Here is a 19,104-nt window from a genome sequence, read left to right as displayed (position 1 = left end):
AACAGCACAACCTGGTCTTTTATTTCTTTCCGTTCAGATGTGCCAGATGTTCAGTTTTCACTTTGTTGTGCGGAAAATATCCAAATCAGACAGAGAGCCGAGCTGAGTACTAAATAAATGTAATGTTCGTTTTTCTCTCGAAAAGATAAGCTAAGTTAAAGTAGCAACATTTTACTTAAAATTCAATGTATATATTTTTTAATTGGGGCACATTTCCAATCTGAAGCTAAATGTTTTACAGCAAGATACTCTGACACACTCCCTAAGTAGTTGCTACTAACATTTGGTTCAGTTTGTCTCAGTGAAGGTCCAGTATGTAGGATTTAGTGGCAGCTAGTGGTGAGATACCAGAAGTGAAACTTCTCCCGTGTGCCAAGAATGTAGAACTGCTCTCCCCAATGTGAAAACATAAGTGGCCCTATCTTGAGCCAGTGTTTGATTTGTCCATTCTGGGCTATTGTAGAACAACATGGTGGACCTGCTCTGTATGTAAACATAAACATCTCATTCTAAGGAAACAAAAGCACAGTGGTTCTTATTTTCAGGTGATTAAACACTAATGAAAACATAGGTATTTATACTGTATGCCATTTCCGCCAGTATATGCCCCTAAATCCTCCACACTGGACCTTTAAATGGTCTCATCACGGCATTTTCTACTTTTATCAACACACTCCAGTAAAATTTCTGAAATCAACTTCCTTGGGATAAAAGCCTTTTCATTTATTACTCAGTCTCACTGGGACGGCCAGTGTAACATCAGATCCGTTAATCAGTGTTCATCTAAATGTTTTCACTGTACAAACTAAATGACTTATGAAATAAGATTTATTTTTGTCGAACCACGTTTGTCTCCACTGCAGCACGTCCTTCTGATGCTCATGTTACATTCTGCTGATCTCAGTCTGATCACTTCAATCGGAACTAAGATGCACTTGTACAGCGATATACGTGGGGATGTCCTCTGAACTACTTATCACTACTTTTCTATGCAACCAATGTAACTTTAATGACACTGTTTTACAGTATAAAGGATCTGATATTTATGAGAAAACATTTTTCATGTCTTACCTTTGTATATTTGTGTAAAAATTTTGTGTTACCTGCCTTGATGAATACAGACAGATGTTTTTGCTGATTGAGTAACAAGGCTTTTCTGATTTTTCTTTGTGTTTGTCTCTTATTCTTATAAGCTCAGACAGCCTGGACTGAACATCTAGAGGCACATTTGTTTTGAAATAAGTGTGAAAACATTTGCTTTCAGGCCGACAGTTGGTGTTAAAAGATCCACACTTTACGTCCTGATGGAGTGTCACAGTGGAGCCTCAGCTCTCTGGTTTCCACAGGTTGGTTGCACTAAGAAATATTTGACTGTTTCAGTCAGGCAGCCTGAACCCCAGTTTGTTTCTCTCTCTCGTGTCTCAGAGCTAAGCTTCCGGTTTCCTGAAAGATACATTCCTGACGATATGTAAAAAGCAGCCTGGAGGTCATCTGACAAAACTTACTGCAATTTTGAAGGTATTTCCAACATCCTTTAAGCCTCCTCTGTCCATCTGGACGAGAAAAGAATGTGCCTGCTGGCGAATGTAAAAGATATTTACCAAGATTTTTAACATTTGGTCATTTTAGTTGTCTTCTACATTTCACCTCTGGCATCACTCAGATTTCAGCGTTTGGTGTAACATGGAAAAGCAGACTACCTGATGCCCTTATTGAAAAATATTGAAAAAAGAATCAGAATTTCATTCATTATCTGCATCATTTTAATGAGTGAATCTTTCATGTTTCTGTCTGTGTGGAGTTTCCTAATGTGCATCATTTTATGTCACAACAGTCCAACATAAAAAACAAGTAGTCTCACAATAAAATGTGACAATGTGACTGTTATACACAACATATCAGAAGTGCTGATCTGAATAAAGTAGGTGTGTGTCACTCATTTTACAGTTACAGAGCCTTTAAAAGCAGGGACAACAACCACACCAGTGCATTGCATTTTCTGACACATTCCCTACAGATTGGATATACTGACCATTTACTGTGGTTAGAAATCTTAATGTGTTATTCGTCTAGTTTCAGGGAGTCAGTTAAATTCTACACAAGCATTTTTGTCAGCTATTGTTGTGAAAAGTGTTTGGTGTGATGGATTAAACCACACATGTAAGGTTCAAGAGTCCACTGAGTGTTTTTAAAACAGTGTGAAAAAGAATAGATGCTTTTGGCTGCCTGGAGCGGTAGGAAAAATACTAGGAAAAAAGCAAAGATGTGAATCTGTGTACATGATTTGTACTTGAACTTGCCACCACACTGGAATGACCCTTTAAGTTTAACAATGATACTGTGTTTCCAGACTAATCTCTTTCATTATATCAAAATTTTAAATATCATAATATAAAACTGTTTTAAACCAAAGTAATACAATAAAACAACAATAAAAACAAACAATAATTTTAGCGATACGTCGCCAAACTATGTGATATATTAAATAAACCCCATGTGAGCTCAGTGTGCTGTTTTCTGATGTGACTTCAGGCTGGAGCGCTGGGTGAAGCACTTCCCACACAGCGAGCACTCATAGGGCTTCTCTCCGGAGTGAACGACTGCGTGTCTGATGAGATTGCACTGTTTGGTGAAGCTCCTGCCGCACTGCAGGCAGCTGAATGGTTTCTCCCCCGTGTGACTCCTCAGGTGCTCTTTGAGCTGACTGAACCTCATGAAGCTTTTGTCGCAGTACGTGCAGCTGAACCTCTTCTCGCCAATGCCGGACCTCCAGGGCGTCCTCATCCTCCTCGCCAGGCTGAAGCCACTGCGGCTGTGCCCTGGGTTTGGCGATGTCAAATCCTCGTTTGGGTTCCTCGTGTGAGGAGAGTCTCTGTACTGATGTTGTGATTGTTGAGGAATCAAGCACTGATCCATGGTGTTTATCTGAGATAACGCACTATGTCCTTCGTCTGGTTGCGGTCTCTTACATCCAAACGCTCTGGCTCGTCTTTTCACTCGTGCTGCGCTCACCACGACTGACTGTGATTTCCCTGTGTTCATTTGAGGCACCATGTCTTGCAAATGCAATCCACTTTGAGACGGGAACACAGAGGGGATTGGCTCAAACTGCTGCTCGGCATATGAGAAGCTTGGATCAACAGCGTCTCTGCACACATCGGATGACCACAGCTGTCCATTACCTTCCTCTGTCACAAAGTTGTGGGCTGAATTGAGAGGAGCTGCGTTCTCATTGGGCTCTTCCTCATTCTCGTGTTTCACTATAAGCTCTGCCCCAGTTTGGTTTCTGTTCAGCTGCTGCTCTGGGAAAGCGCTGTAGCCGTCTGTTGGGGAAACTAGAGAGCCGTGGTCAGCTGGGCTCTCAGCTGAGTGGTAACGCTCTACAAAGCTGTCAGCCTGGGCAGGTTGTGAGGCGTCGAAACATGGCGGCTGCTCGGCTTCAGAGACTAAAGAAAGCACAGGAATGACACACCATCTTACATTAGAGGGTTTTCAATCTCTAAGTCTAACACATCTTTTAATTACTCCTCTTTTTTTATTGCAAAGAGTAATGTACAAAACATAGTCATTTCAACAGAACAAGAACTTTTAGGTCTTGGACAGATTCTCCAGGCACACTACTGCAAGTGTTGACATTATGTAGGCAATTCTTACAGAATGAAAGGCTGCCAGCGCTCCTTGTTTCTCTAGATGGCTTTGGGAACTAGTCTCAGGGATACATCTTGAGAGACTCTGAAACAATTCACTGGGTTTGCAGGATAAATTTTAGAGTGACACCCACTACTAAACTGTCTTTTCTTTAGCTCTATTATGTACTCTAAATCAGCGAGCACATACTCTAATGCGCCGAGAAATTTGGATATTTTTTAATCACATGTTCTGAACAACAAGCTTTAGAAGTACTCACTTGTTGCTGATAGTGTGATGAGCAAAGTAAGTGCCTGATGTTTGTGTTTTTAACTCACTCAGTTTGTCCTCTGAGTTCCACATGTCCTCCTCCGCGCACTCCTCTTTGATCATTATGTGTTCAGCTTCATTAGCAGGCTCTGCATCTGCACACTGCAACACCAGGCTCAACATTAACACTCACACAGGGGAGATGAACTACCTCACACACTGTGGAGTCATATACACACAGGTTGTGCAAGTAAAAGGAAAACACACCTGCACTAAGTTTACATCTCAGTACAACAGACTTACCACAGATATGGGTACATGAGCATGTTTCATAATCAGTTAATTATTTAAGTCATGTACCAAGTGAAGATGTAAGACATTTATCTGTTTAATATCATGGTAAATTTAACATACTTGGGCTTTGGACTGTTGGTCAAACAAAACAAGCAATTCAAAGACAACATTTTGCTCTGAGAACTTGTGATGGGCATTTTTCATGCTTTGCTGGCACTTTATGGGCTGAATGTGCAGCTGATTAATCAAAAAGCAGGTGAAAGCAGAATCAAAATAATATTTTGTAGTGTTTATACCTGTTGGGGTTGATTTTGAGCCTCAGCATCCCAGTCTGTGCTCTGTCTGTCTTTGTTCAACACTACTTTGACTAAAGAGGTGAATCTCTCTGCTGCTGGAGGATAAAACACTGAGGAAGAAGAGGAACAAAAATACACAGTTTTAAAAGCAGAAACTACAGACAGTAAGTTGACACCAGGGAAAGAAATGATCATGCCACCCGTCCCCACCTTTCCTCCTGGCTCTCATCCTGGTCCTCCTCAGCTCAGCCTCCATCACCTCACACTTCCTCTTCAGCAGGTCGATGTCCCGCCGGCTCTGGCTCACCTCCAGCCGGAGCACCGCGCAGCTGTCATCCACACGCCGGTTTATCTCCGCCACGGCCGCCTTGGCCAGGACCTCCATGACGGACAGTATCTGGCTCTGGAAGCCGCAGTTCTCCATGTTGACGCCGACTTCCGCTTCTTACTCAAACACAAATAAATATATTCACCTGCACACGCCTGTATGTCACTCACTTTAGGATGATTGTGTACAAATTGCTGGTCAGAGGAGCGGGAGATGCTCTGTACTTGTTCTGTAATTTTTTTCCGTGGATTGTAGAGGGAGAGGGTCGCTCGGTTTTAACACCCCGCGGTTCGCACGGGCGGTCTCACTCCCTCTCTTCTTTATTCCCATCACTAATAATGCATATTTTTTCCAAACTTACGGTAACACCTTTTGCTACGTGAAATTAATACAAATTGGGAAATGTTTAAGTATTTTTTAACGTTAGCAGTGTTGTTAATTTAACGTCACTCCGCTACTAAGGGACGTAATGGAATCCAAAACGAGGTTGGCACAGCAGCGTCATTTGTTGTGTTACCGTAAATATTTAACTACATGCGCAGTATGACACCAGCGCCGGAAATAGAACTCCAGCTCCACACGGTGAACTGAAGTGATTTAAATATTGACAAATATTACAAAGTTGCTAATATAGCAAGATATGTTTCCATTTTAATTACACAATAGATATAACCTGAAATTGTTTCTGAATATAAAAAATAATTTTAAATTTAGAAGCCACACATTCAAGCATGATCACCATGCCATTGATACGCTGATACGAAGATATAGATCCAATCAAGGCCATGTTTAATAGTAGCACTATTTGGATATGTGTTTGTGCGTGACAGAGACATTGAATGCATTTTATAGTACCACTTTCAGTAAGTCACCCTTTATAAACAGTGCAACTAATGGTTAATACTTCATTTACTCATGATTTTGCATCACTTATGAGGCATTTATGGTCTAAAAAGACTATTTCTCAAGTATTTGGACCAAAAGCAATGTATTAACAGTTAAGGGATTTCTTTTAGTTAACTTGATGGCACATTAGAAAATATGAAAGCCACAAGTATTTATTTATGGATTCCCAACATTTACATCTGCATTATTAGATATTATCCATAGAAACACCAACCAAAGGAATTTTTCAAAACCTAGCATTCAAATGGTTATTCTTAAAACTCTGATTGATTAATTATTTATTAACCAACAATAAAGCAATTTGTGACAACTTACAAAGACTTAATGAGGGGGTTTGATTCATGACCTCTATCCAGGATAAAGGCCCAGGAAATAGATATGGCCACAAACTGCCATACAGGGCTACACTGTATCAGTATCAGAGACTATCAAAATAGTGTATTATTATTCTGTTCCATACAACATTGCACTATCCATACCTGTAACACTGATGTCCAAGTAATATCCAGGTGTCTACTTGTTACTGAATGTCTAAAACACAATGGTGGAATATGACTATATACATTTAGTGCAGGGATTAAGCACAGATTTGAGGTAGCTGACTTGAGCATTCCCATTTTATGCTACTTTAAACTTCTTCTCCACTATCATCGCCCCCACTACTACAGTATAGATACTTCAGGTACATTTTGTTTCTAATACTTGTGTGCTTTTAGATAAGATTCTTTGTGATTCTTTGTTGTACTTTGTTGTAGAATGCCAGTCGTTGTGAATATTTTAGTGTAGGCCATTTTTGCAATCTATGGTAGCACTTTATGGAAACTCTTGGTACTCTGGGCTAAGTCGGTTGGTATTCTCTGTGGTTCTCATTTGGTATTTGTTGCAGGCTTTGTGGTTGTTTGCAGTAGATTCTAGTGATTGCTGCACAGTGTGTTACTGTTTGGTAATCTGTGACCATTTGTGCTAAAATGTGATTTATTTGTGGTAGTTTTAGTTTCAGTTGTGGTGCGATGTTTGGGTCATCGGGATAGTTATACTCTGTGGCACTTTGTAGCATGTTGAAACTAATTGTGACACATATATTTTGATGATTGTGCCTGTGCTTTCTGAACCTTTTCCACACTTAATGGTACTTCTACAGCACTCACTGAAGCTCTGTGTGATGCTTTAGTTTGTAGGGATCGTATTGGCAAGTAGCATTGATGCACAATAATAACTAAATCAAAGGAAATAGACTGAAATTAGTTGAATTTGTCCAGTACATACAGTTTCTGTCCATTTCTTGCTGCCAGTGTGAGAAGCTCACATGGAACTCAGTCGATACAGAGACAAACGCAGCACATAAAGGGAAATAGATGCATTGTACAGATACACAGAACTGATTTCCCTACTCAATCAGCGGAGGCGGAGAAACCGTGGGCCACATACAGAGAGAAAGCACAAGAGAAGGAGAGACACTCAGGAAGTTAACAGGGGAAGTTTAGTGGTTTCTTGCGTCATCATTTTATGCTGCTACTTGTGTGCCGATGCAGAGTGAAGGTAGGAACACTTGCTTTTTTAGTTTTTATTTCCTCACATTTCTATATGGAAACTCTTTCTTAAAAGTGGACAGATAGGAGGGATGGCGGACAGAGGAAGAGCAGTAGCAGGTGTCAGGAAGATGGAGGGGGTGGGGAGTGAGTTTGAAAGTCTGTATGAGTCTATATGCTCAGGCTTTAAGAGTGCTCGACTTCCGCTACAGTGAAAGAAGGGGGCCGCAATGGCCGTGACATGCGGGCATTGAGGACACACTGTGACTGAACAGAGCTCAGTCCTCTGGTTTAAGCTGAGAGTGGAGGTTTACATGGGTCCACCAGCACGGAGTGACATTATAGTGTGATTGGAGTGAAACATTCAGAGGCACACTTCTTTGAATAGGAGAAGTACAGAGGCAAGGGTGTGGCCTTTCATTCGAAAATAAATTGAGCGCATCAGGGGGAAGTGGAGAGCCACATATGCCTGCTGAGGATTCAGTGCAATCTGTTTGATTTTTAAGGGGCGATATCTGTATGCAATGTGAAGCTTGTTTTTGCACCAAGAAACTTTTCTTACTCTACTTTTGCAGGGTGGAAGACAAACTAAAGTATGTCCTAACACTCCAGCTTTGACATATCAACTCCAACACAGCTTACAGAGGAAACAACCTGCACCCAGCAACATGCACTGAAGCAAAGGAAACAGAAGCAGCAGCACGGTCAAATCTGTGAAATGTGCAGAGCCTCTACAAAGTCAGTGTCACGTTAACTGAGTTGGGCAACACATCCAGCAGCCACACAGACAGTCAGTTGGTCTGACGGTCACAACCAGAGCAGCTCGGGCAGGTCTGAATGTGAGGTGATACAGCAGAGAGGAAGAGATGCGGAGGGTTCGGAGAAAAGGAGGGAACAAAGAGAAGGTGTTTGGATGTGATCTGTTGGAGCACCTAACTGCCTCCTCTCACGAGGGTAAGTGATCAGACTTTCCTGTTACCATTTCCTCCATGACAGGCATATTACAACACAAACTAAAGTGAAATAGCAATACACGTGAATGTCAAATCACCAGAAACACAGTGTTGCCTAACCATGGACGTCTGAATAACCATACAGTGTTTATATTAAAATGTATATGAATATAGATCGCTGTCCTCATCAATCTGGTAAGACAGAATTGTTTCAGTGTTTCTTTAAATATTTCAAAACCACAGGTGACATCCTCTAAATGTCAGCCTACAGTTGGTGAGAGAAATACTAAACAGGAATGATCGTCAGCAACTTTTGACAGCTTTTATTTAGTCATGCCATTTGTCATGTTTTTAAAGTGCTTAGTTTCTCTTTTTTTCCGATGATACTTCTCAGACAGATATTAAGTCAAAAAAAGTCTTGCTTTTACTTTTTTTAAAGGACGTGTCTGCATCATGTTCACAGCATTACCACACCTCAAATACTTGAAAGAGCAACTCTTGGTTATTTTATATTGTAACACTCTTGAGTACATACTACTTTATTATTTCTTGCAGTAATCCGCATCTTATTCAATCTGCCATGCCATATTCCTTAAGAGTGGATTTTGCATTTTAATTTTCCTGTTATAGTAATAAGACTAAGTATCTGCAGTCATGCTAGCAGCTCTGTGATGCTGAACTCGTAACAGCAGTGCACTGAGCTAAATGGTAACGCCAGTATACTAACATGCTCTCAATGAAAATGATAACATTCTGAAGTTAAGCAGGTTTAATGTTCACCATATTCACAATCATAGTTTGTCATTAGCAATAAACACAAAGTGCAACCGAGGCTGATGGGAATGACATTAGTTTTGTAGGTATTTGGTCAAAACCAAAATATTAGACAAAATCAAATTTTGACCCAGTGATGGCACTTCAGGATCACTGAAGTTTATAGAATCTTGCTGGGAGGAACATGAATGTCTGAATCAATTTAAATCAAAAACACAAATAGGAAGCTCATGATGTCATTTAAAGAAAAGCCAGAGATCACCAAATTCTGGACAACTCATCCTCTGTGAACCTTGAATGTCTGCACAAAATGATATGGCAATTCATTAAATAGTTGTTGAGATATTTCAGGCTAAAAATGCTTTTACAAAATCATTTAATTTATGAATAGTTTAATCTATAAACTTTAAATGTACGTCTATGAACACATATTTGTATAATTGACATTGATTTGAATACAGTACTTATACTCCATGCTTTGAATATGTCGTGATTTGATGCTAATGCATATTTCTACGATATATTTTGTACCTGACACTTTTGACAATCATCAGGAGGTACATCCATACTATTTTCTGGTGTATAAAAGCACGAAATAGCACATCACTATCTCATCTCTGAAGCTCCTTTTATTTTACATATACAGGACATTTTGACAACGATCAGGTGTCCATGTAGAATTAAAGAAAGATCAATAGCGAGATAGCAGTGAGAGGGTATTTTTTGTCTTTCTGTATATGACATATGTGTCATAAACAAAACAGATGGTAGGGCTACTTGACTATATGAAACATTGATCTACAGAAATGTACAAAGAAACTACAAAAATTCCTGAATGTGTGTGTTCAAAGTTAACAAATCAAATATTTTACAAGCTGTTTTTATGTTATTATTCATCTCATTAATTTTCATCATTTCTTGTTTCCCACAGTTCCTCAGGTGTTGCAATGTTGCAGTGAGTTTGTTGAGAAAAATGGAATCGTGGATGGCATCTACAGGTTGTCTGGAGTGTCGTCCAACATACAGAAACTGAGGTAAGATGTGTGTGTGCCTTTTGTTGAACCTATATCTGTATCCTCCAAGACTGTAATGAGGTGTGTTGTGTTTATATACTCTAAAATGAATCTATGTGTGCAAACAACCAGGGGTGAGTTCGAGAATGACGGGAGTCCAGATCTGAACAAGGATGTGTACCTGCAGGACATCCACTGTGTCAGCTCTCTGTGCAAAGCTTATTTCAGGGAGCTGCCAAACCCTCTGCTCACATACCAGCTGTATGACAAGTTTGCCGTGAGTAGCTCCGACACGCAAACATTTCACAGTTTCCATCCTCATGCGTGTCTTTGCCTTTCCTGCAAAGAAAGCGTGGAATATATAAATCAGAATAAGTCTTCCCTATGTGCCATATTTCCAGCAATTAAATTGGAATAAAAGTGATAAACTGCAATGACGTGTTGATTCAAACATACATCTGTGTTACAGGAGGCTGTGGCCATTCAGCTGGAGGAGGAGAGGCTTGTAAAGATCAGAGATGTGCTGAAAGAACTTCCAGCACCACATTACAGGTACAGTCATCTGTTGCCCTTCTTAAATAATCCCATGCAGTTTTCACAGCTACATAAAACCTTTTCTCTACCTTAAGGAAGCATGTGACAGTCCGTATTTCTCTGCATTTATAGCATTCAGTGGATACCTTTACAGATTTGTTACAACATTTTTATTCATTGGATTAGTTTTGAGGGTTTTACAAAGTCCACGCTATTTTGGAAAAATGGGGACATCCACATGCAACCTGCCTGACTCTTTGTCAGTGAACTTCCTGTATAGGTAGATTTTAGGACTTTCAGAAGCCAGGTAGAGGATAGGTTGGGCATCATTTGGGAATTATACTGTTGCTTCAGGTAGTACACACACAGAAATACACAGTAAATCTCAGAACCCCCATCTGATACAATTTTGTCCGAAGAAACCCTGTACGATATGATTTTAGTTGTTAAAGTAATTAATGAGGTCATCGACATAGAACTAAATTATTCAGTCAATTCACACTTTTTTAAGGGTTTTATTTTGCTTCTGTCTTACCGACTTTGACGCTTCACTTTCTTATCATCAGGACTCTGGAGTTTCTGATGCGCCATCTTGTCAAAATGGCTTCGTATTCCTCAGAGACCAACATGCACTCCAGGAACTTGGCCATCGTCTGGGCCCCCAATCTGCTCAGGTTTGCTAATATCCAGTGGTGTAGTGCAATTTAGAAAATAGACTATACACATACATGCGTAATACAGTTAAAAGTGATACACATTTTTTAAGCGCTTGAAGATCCAAGCATCACTAGAGTCTATGTTATACAAGAGAGCCAATAAAAACAAATAGAATGGAAAGTTATCATTTTAACATTTAAGGTGTGGTGACTGATTTGTGACATCAGCTCATGCACTAAGTAATATGCAAGAAAACATTCCACCTTAAAAGATGCTGGTAGCTGCCGGCAGTAGAATGTGAAATAAATTATTTTTTCTCAGTCTATACCTTAACGATGAAAAGGCAGCAAAACATCCTTTCATTTATAGTTATCGTTGATTACATTTGCCACTGAAACAGTACATGATTGAACTGTACACATGTGCGTGAGTCATAGGTGTGCTCTGGTGCTTAAACAAATAGTACTACACCCCTGGTAATATCATGATATATAATAATATATGTATGCATTGACTCTGTCTGGTGAAGTTCACACTGACTCACAATCTGCCCTGACTCTGCTGTTTGTGTTTTAGAGGGACACAAGACAGTGTTAATTTGTGTTCTGTGTGTAATGTGTTAACCATTAAGTTGTAAATTATAGTTTGATAACATGTCTTACTACTAGAGCAGTTTTATTTGATGATATCATAAATCATTGGATGTTTCCTTTCCTCATTTCCTTCACTCTCTTCACTTGTTCCAGCATTCAATAATTTCTTATACTAATCTGTCCATTTATTTATTCACTCATGTTTGTTTGCCTCTCTTCCAACATAGATTTAATTTCCTCCAGTTTCAATCAATCAATCAATCAATCAATCAATCAATCAATCAATCAATCAATCAATCAATCTGTATGTTAAGGTCAAAGGATATTGAGGCGTCTGGGTTTAACGGAACAGCAGCCTTCATGGAGGTCAGGGTCCAGTCCATCGTGGTGGAGTTCATCCTCACACACGTCCCTCAGCTGTTTCCTGACCCAGGTAACACACCTCATAGTCTGATCATAAGACTGAATTTCCATTTTGTTTCACACACTTATGTGTTTCGCACTGTATCACTGACTCACCTCTGCTGTTTTAAGGTGTATCTAGTGAGAGGAGGAAGTCTCTCCCCTCCCCGTCAGCAATGCCCAGTCAGGATGAAGGATTTTTCAGGTCGGCTCCTTCTCAGTCTATCCCCCACTTTGGCAACATCAGCCCAGGAGATGGTCCTCTAGCCATAAGACCTTACCATGCTATCATCGAAGGCACTGACAAGTGAGTAGACTCATTTACCTGTTATTGCTGATTTGGTTGATTGTAAAATTTTCATACAAAGGTCAAAGGTCAGTGATTATAAGCTGGTGATTAATCAGGATACCAGGAAAATAATCAGATTTATAAAAGTGACATTTACCATGCAGGCATTTAGAGAACCTTTTCCCATGTTAGGTCTGATGTAAGTGTACAGTGTGGTGTAATGATGCTTACAGTGTTTGCTCAATGATGACATCACATCATTGAATCTTAGTAAACAAGTTCTTGAGACTTCTTCTCTGTGACTTATTCAGGAGGAAAGGATCTCTTAAAGGCAGGAAGTGGATGTCCATCTTCAACATCGGGGGGCGATTCCCTGACCCACGGCGGAGGCACAAACACTCATCCAAAGGTACAAAACATACTTGCTCCCAACCTGGATGACTTAATTATTTGCATTTTTTACTCTGTCTTTATTGTTAAACTATGTATTACAATGATATATTACAACCGTAAACTCTCTGTGTACTTAGGTTCTTTATCATTGCACACTTTAATATACTTTTTCTTCAATGTTTGGTTCTTTGTTTCAGAGAAAGAGAGACCTGCGTTGAGACCAGCAAGAAGCATGGACTCCCTCAGCACCCCTCCCTATCCAAATGAAGGTGCTGCACTTGTCACACTTTAATTCATTTCAGTTTGTGTTGTTCAGATAATTGGAAAATGACATCTGAAATACTCAAAAAGCCTTGTTCTTACACAAACCCTGTTACTCTGAATCATCAGTAGGGATTATTTTACAGTACTCACACACTATTTATTTTTTATATAAAGTGGTTCCTGGGAAAAATGTTGGCAGTGAAGCCTTTTTTCCAAGCAAAATCTTGCAATACTTAGAGTGACACAAATAAGAGTTTATCTGGTGAAAAACTGCACATAAAACTGAACATTTTTCATGACTCAATAACACTAAGTATTTGTGTGTAATAACCCTTTAAAACAAATTTGTCTGCCTAAAGATGCCCGACACAGTTTTTTGTTAAGATACAGATGAACAGTCAGACATAAGATCATATTTAACTATTTAAAAAGAGGTCACACCTAGCCTGCCTCAGGTCTCATCTGTCTGTTGTATTCCAGGTACCAGACGCACTGCTCAGCGCCCTCCTTCCACCAACATGTCTTCCCTCGTCACCCCCTCCCCACAGCCTGGCTCCGAGGCCACGACCGGTGCAATAGGTGGCAGTGAATACGCTGTAACCTACCGCAGGGGAACAGGGTTAGTAAGCGGCGGTGCAGGGACTCAGGGCACTTACACTTCTCTTGACCCTGAAGGTTTAGGACTTACAGGCAACGAGACTCTACAGTCTAGATCCCCAGGACTCTCCACTAAAGTAGGACGAAGAGCAGCCATGCACATAACGGGGCCCACCATGGTTACTGTGCCCCTGCACATCACCTCTAACCTGGCATTAGGGGTGCTGCAAGGGGGTGGGGGTGACAGAGTCATCCACCGCAGCAGGGATAAGGATGTAGGGGACAGGGTGGAGGGTAAGGAGACGGAGAGGAAGGAGAGCAGAGAAATGGAAAGGAACGTGGAAGAAAGCAGGAAGGTTGAGAAAGAGGAGAAGAATCACAGTGGGAAAGTGACAGATGGGGAAGGAGTCATGGAGGCAGAAGCGAATACAGTGACAGGTGGTGATGGTGAGGAAGAGAAGGAGAAGGAGGAGGAGGCGAGAGAAGAATGTAGACGGAAGCCAGAGGAGGTGGTGGGGCGTCAAGATGTGTTCAGAGAGCAACGAGCCAAAAGCCGGACCTCCAACACTGAGGAAGATAACGCTGTCGATGATGACAAGGATTTTGGTGACTACATGGGTAACTTTATATTTTTCATAACCATATGAGTTTTTTTGTGTTCACACCACATGGATATAAGTAATTTAAGCTCACCTATAATCTTGCTTTGTGCTTTATTATTAGTAATGAAAGGGGTGGAGTCAGCTGATTGTCAGCTAAAGGAGACTCAGCCTGCTCATGACGTCCTCAACTCGACTGAGGTGGAAGGGGACAACCAGGAGCTGTCCGGCTACGTTCAAGATAACTTTGAATTCCTGGACCAAATGGACTGCAGCATCCTGGACCACATGGACTGCAGTGTCTCCTGCCAGGTGTGTGTTGTTGTAGGTGGAAAATATATCTTAACACATTTTCTTTGGGGTAAAGATAAATAGAAAGTTTTCTCTTTTGAATTCCTTTCCACTTCCTGTGTCTTTGTAACTCTTAGGTAAACGAGTTCTCCGTTGAACCTCCTGGTCACTCAGATGATGAGTATGAAGTTATGGCACAAGCTTCCCATCATCCTGCTGAGCCACCTCTGCATCCAAGCCCTGAAACACGAACCCGGAGCCAGACAGAGTTAAATCCACACAGGCCGCTCAGTATTGACCGACACACTAAATCCCTCAGCTTGCCTTACATGACCTCACCTGTCCACGGATTGGAGGAGTCCTGCTCTGAAGACGAGGCTGTAGTGGACGACAGTGATGATGATGATTATAATAGTGAGGAAGATGAGATGTTTTATAAAAGCCTTCCCGCTGATGTCTTTTTAAGCGATTTGACCTTTGAACCAGACACTGAGAAACTGGACAGTTGTACTCTCGGTGGAGTTTCTGTACATCAGGCGCAGAGCTCTGAGGACAGAGAACACCAGACACTGAACCTTGAAAATTCTGCAAGTAAAGAATTGACTGCTGGTGATCAGGAACAGGGGGAAGTGAAAGAAAAAGAAGATAAAGATGGACTGGAAGAAAAGGAGATAAAGGAGGAAGAGGAAGATGAGCAGGGAAGAGACCAACTGGAAGAAAATTGGCAAAGGTGAAAATGATTCTTATTTGAAATTTAAATATATAACTCCATATGTGAAACAAACCTGTAATCTCAGTTTTCATGCAAGGGCATTTCTATGAGCCATAGGCTCCACTGATTAAGTCTTTTTACAGTATAAGCATACACCTTTAACCAATATCTTTATTTAAACAATGGGTCAGATGTGAAAGGTGCTTGTAGTGATGAACCCACAGATAATTATGGAGTGTTTTAGCATCTTTTGGTTCATTCATGCAGCAGGCAGCTGTTTTTATGGGAAAAGTGCTGATTAACCCACTGTGCACTACTTTCTAAGCATCAAACTGTAGACTAGCTGGTGAACATAGAAGATAATTTAGCAGGTATAGAGCTGGATATGCTGAATGTGGAAATAGCAACTCTTTTTTAACTGTCTGTTTTTTAACTTATCTTAATATATCAAAGTTGTGTTTAGGGCTCGTTGGGCTGCTCCCAAGTGGCCGCAGAAAAAACGTGCTTAACAGTGCTAATAGTGGCAACCATGCTGACAGAGCTAACAGTGTTAACCAGGAGAAAAACTGGAAGGTGTGTGCCACACTTTCGCTATGCGCTGTGTCAGCGGTACCCGTTACCGCCATATAAGTGCATTGCAGAGCGGCAGCGATTAGCTAGCTAGTGGGATACACACCATAGACTGTATACAACAATGGACGACACATCTCCACATGCCCCCCACTGAACAGAAATGAAGGGGGTACAGTTGCTGCCTTCTTGCACTGGTGACGTCATTTATAGCCAGAGTCAGCACAGTAGCAATCTCCGTGGTGTCGAGTTCCCACCAAAAAACCCGTACCACCAATCATGAGCAGCGTCACTGATCGCAAGCACACCAATTGACACACATAGCTGACGTCCAACCCCGTTTTAATAGTGTCACATAACTAAATTAAACCACACTTACCAGAAAAACAAACACTTGAACACACATCAGTGCGATGAGAATTACCTGAAATGACTGTAACCATCTCTGGCTCATGTTCCATCCACTAACATGGAGGGGGTGGGCCTAATGACCTGTACTGCAGCCTGCCACCAGGGGGCAATTGAGAAGTTTTGTCTTCACTTTTGAGGAGTTGTCATGTCGTCCATCTTTATTATACAGTCTACGATACACAAGGACTCACATTCACTAACATGTTTGCATCGCCGGAGTGGCTTACCACAACAAACCACAGAGAAGCTCAGATTGCAGCACACACAGAAGGAGTGTGATTTCATTCTCTGCTCAGGACGCCATTACCCCACTATATCTTTACATAGCAAATAGTTGTTTTCTGATATATTAATGCTCTAAATGTCATATACCGCTCATTTAAAGAATCAAAACTGACTGTTATCCGATGTTAAATTTATTGAACGACCACTGAAACTCAGTTTCACAAACCTCAAAACCCAGTTATCCAAAACAAGATTTCTCTTTCTGAAATGTTTCTATCTGTCATCCACCTGCAGCAAAGCAACAGAGGAAGACGTGATGGAGGATAGTCAAAGTGACAAAGAACAACCTCCAGAGGCATCAGCACACTGCTGCGCTGAGTTTCCACTGCCGAGCGATGATGAATCAAGCGCTGTGGCTGACATGACAGTCAAGGAGGAGGTAGACATGTTGGACAGTTATCACACTGATTACCCACCTTCTCAGGAAGGTTCTTGTGCTACACAGAAAGAAACTGAGGACATTTTTTTAGAGGAGTTCAGAGACTTTTCTGTAAGGCCAACAGAACAGCCCAGAATTTGTGATATAAAAGAAAGAGAAAGGGAAGTATACCAAGAGACAGAAGACACATGTCAAGAAATAGATCTGCAAATAATAAATAGTGCTGAGAACATGTGGGAGGGAACCACTGGGGAGGGCAATGAAGCGATTGCTGAAGAAAAACACGAAGAAAAGATACAGGGAGACGAAAAGGAGCAGGATAGTCCAATCTGTGGGACAAACAGGGAGATTTGGGTTGAACTTGAGGAGGTTATATGTGAAGTGATAGAGTATGAGGAAAGTAAGCAGAAAGAGAAGGAGGGTGAAAGAGAAAGGGTTGCTGGGGATGAAGATATGATCGAAGATGTCAGAGTTGGAGAGGAGGAAGAGGAGGTTGCAAATGTTTCAGGAGAGAAAATGGTGGAAGTTGATGGAGGGAAATATGAGACAGAAGTAAGGGAAGAGGTAGTGGAGGAATCAATGAGGACGACTGAAGAAAAGCTCACAGAGCCAGAGATGCAGCAAGAGGACAAAGAGGAAAACTTACCAAATATGAATGAACCAGAAGAAGCAATTCAAGGGAAGCATGCCATCAATGATGGAGCACAGCATCCTGGTAGAGAAGAAGAAAAAGAAAAAGAGATCTATGACATAGAAAGAGCTGATAAGCAACATCAAACACCAGCAAGGGTAGATAAACAACAAAAAGAGGGCAGGTGTGATATGAAGGAAGTGAAAGAAGGCAGAAAGTGTGAGGAAAGTGACAGCAGCGAAGGAGGAGTGGGAAGGAAGCTGGTCATCTCCAAACATCCGAGGGTTTACCAAGTAAAAGCTGTCCCAGTCGTGCCTCCGAAGCCGCAGCACTGCAAAATCACCGCCCTGACCCTCAGACAGCAGCAGCAACAAAGAGAGAAAAGAGACGGCGACAGAGTGAGAGAAAACACAAGTCCAAGAGTCCCAACTGAGCAGGACAGAGCCTGTGCAGGAGACAGCGAAGATGAGGGCAGGAGGATAAAGGAGAAGCCTACACTCAGGGGAGGGGAGAGAGGAGAGAGGGAAAGGAGGAGGGATGGAGAGGAAAGTGCCTCGAGGGACTCGAGCAGAAACAGTCCCCTCAGCATGTGCTTTGACGAGGCTGTTGCCATAGCAACCATGAGGCGAGAAAAGGAGAAAGAGTGCGAGAAGGAGAAGGACAGGCAGAGGGATTGGGGATACGAAGTACAGTGAAGTTTTTTTTAATCTGTATATTGATTTAAAGTAATTTGGCTGTACAAACTATTTTTCTACATGTAGCATACAGAGCTGTATTTTTCTGTCAGTATAAATTGCAGTATTGTCTATGCAATGCTGCGAAAGATGATGAGGTGGATTTTTTTCTACCATACACAAACTTGATGTGCAGCCAGGAAACTAGTAGGTTTTTTAAAAGTATTTTTCAGAGGAGGAATTTTCCCCTCTAGTTGAGATAGATAGCTGTGGAGAGCTGACAGGGATGAGGGGAAAGAGGATGGGGTCCAACATGAAACAAAGGTCCCCACCTGGATGGACTCGAACCAGACGATGCTATTACATGGTCAGCACGTTAAACCCATAGGTCACCAGGATACCCCATCAGCAAGTCAATAACTGAACAGGTGCAATTGTGCTACCTGATATTGTGTTAAATAAAACTGAAAGAGAACAACAAAGAAGGGATTAAAGGAGAACTGCTGCTGAGAGATATTAAGGATGAAATATTATATGCACAACCTTGAACTTTCCATCGAATTTAAGATCCCACTCAATTTTGATCAAAAGTTAAAACATTAGCTTTAAAGCTCTTTGTGCACTAGTCGTCCAATTTTACAATTGTTTGTAGTTATATGAAGTATTTTTATGTACACAGTATATGTAAAAATAAAGGGTTGGCAAGTATATGGTTAAATGATAGATTTAAAAGAGCAGGGATAATGAATGGAATGTATCATTTATGAAAATTATAATGCCTGCAAAACTTATTTTTGGGATTATGTGAATAAAAAGATGTTTCCAAGTCTTTC

At 41.1% G+C, this 19,104-nt stretch overlaps 2 protein-coding genes across 2 annotated transcripts; one reads left to right on the top strand and one right to left on the bottom strand.

Annotated features, from left to right (window-relative positions):
* Window positions 1-252: 252 nt before the first annotated feature.
* si:ch211-155e24.3 (uncharacterized protein LOC100150696 homolog) lies at window positions 253-5,249 on the bottom strand. Its single transcript, XM_049598010.1, has 4 exons — window positions 4,698-5,249; window positions 4,488-4,597; window positions 3,966-4,059; window positions 253-3,446 (listed from the first exon to the last, which is right to left on the bottom strand). The coding sequence occupies exons 1-4, from the start codon at window positions 4,909-4,911 to the stop codon at window positions 2,503-2,505; spliced, it is 1,362 nt and encodes a 453-aa protein (XP_049453967.1). The 5' UTR covers window positions 4,912-5,249; the 3' UTR covers window positions 253-2,502.
* Window positions 5,250-6,964: 1,715 nt separating this feature from the next.
* si:dkeyp-68b7.12 (uncharacterized) lies at window positions 6,965-19,100 on the top strand. The gene is made up of 14 exons (XM_049598621.1): window positions 6,965-7,260; window positions 7,826-8,204; window positions 9,909-10,011; window positions 10,123-10,267; window positions 10,460-10,542; window positions 11,091-11,198; window positions 12,089-12,207; window positions 12,309-12,483; window positions 12,777-12,874; window positions 13,056-13,127; window positions 13,603-14,337; window positions 14,443-14,630; window positions 14,747-15,339; window positions 16,822-19,100. The coding sequence occupies exons 2-14, from the start codon at window positions 8,117-8,119 to the stop codon at window positions 18,290-18,292; spliced, it is 3,978 nt and encodes a 1,325-aa protein (XP_049454578.1). The 5' UTR covers window positions 6,965-7,260; window positions 7,826-8,116; the 3' UTR covers window positions 18,293-19,100.
* Window positions 19,101-19,104: the final 4 nt, after the last annotated feature.

This window comes from Epinephelus fuscoguttatus, linkage group LG15, assembly GCF_011397635.1.
Source record: "Epinephelus fuscoguttatus linkage group LG15, E.fuscoguttatus.final_Chr_v1".
Lineage (NCBI taxonomy): Eukaryota > Metazoa > Chordata > Actinopteri > Perciformes > Serranidae > Epinephelus > Epinephelus fuscoguttatus.
Note: the sequence above shows the minus strand (reverse complement) of the source record. Positions and strands in the feature narration are given on the sequence as shown.

Bases quoted from the DNA above. Each gene is read 5' to 3' on its own strand.
- si:ch211-155e24.3 (XM_049598010.1), bottom strand. From the start codon at position 4,911: ATGGAGAACTGCGGCTTCCAGAGCCAGATACTGTCCGTCATGGAGGTC. The intron at 4,598-4,697 runs GTGGGGACGGGT...CTTCTTCCTCAG, and splicing joins GATGAGAGCCAGGAGGAAAG to TGTTTTATCCTCCAGCAGCA. The intron at 4,060-4,487 runs GTATAAACACTA...CTGGTGTTGCAG, and splicing joins CTCAAAATCAACCCCAACAG to TGTGCAGATGCAGAGCCTGC.
- si:dkeyp-68b7.12 (XM_049598621.1), top strand. From the start codon at position 8,117: ATGCGGAGGGTTCGGAGAAAAGGAGGGAACAAAGAGAAGGTGTTTGGA. The intron at 12,208-12,308 runs GTAACACACCTC...TGCTGTTTTAAG, and splicing joins TCAGCTGTTTCCTGACCCAG to GTGTATCTAGTGAGAGGAGG. The intron at 14,338-14,442 runs GTAACTTTATAT...CTTTATTATTAG, and splicing joins GGATTTTGGTGACTACATGG to TAATGAAAGGGGTGGAGTCA.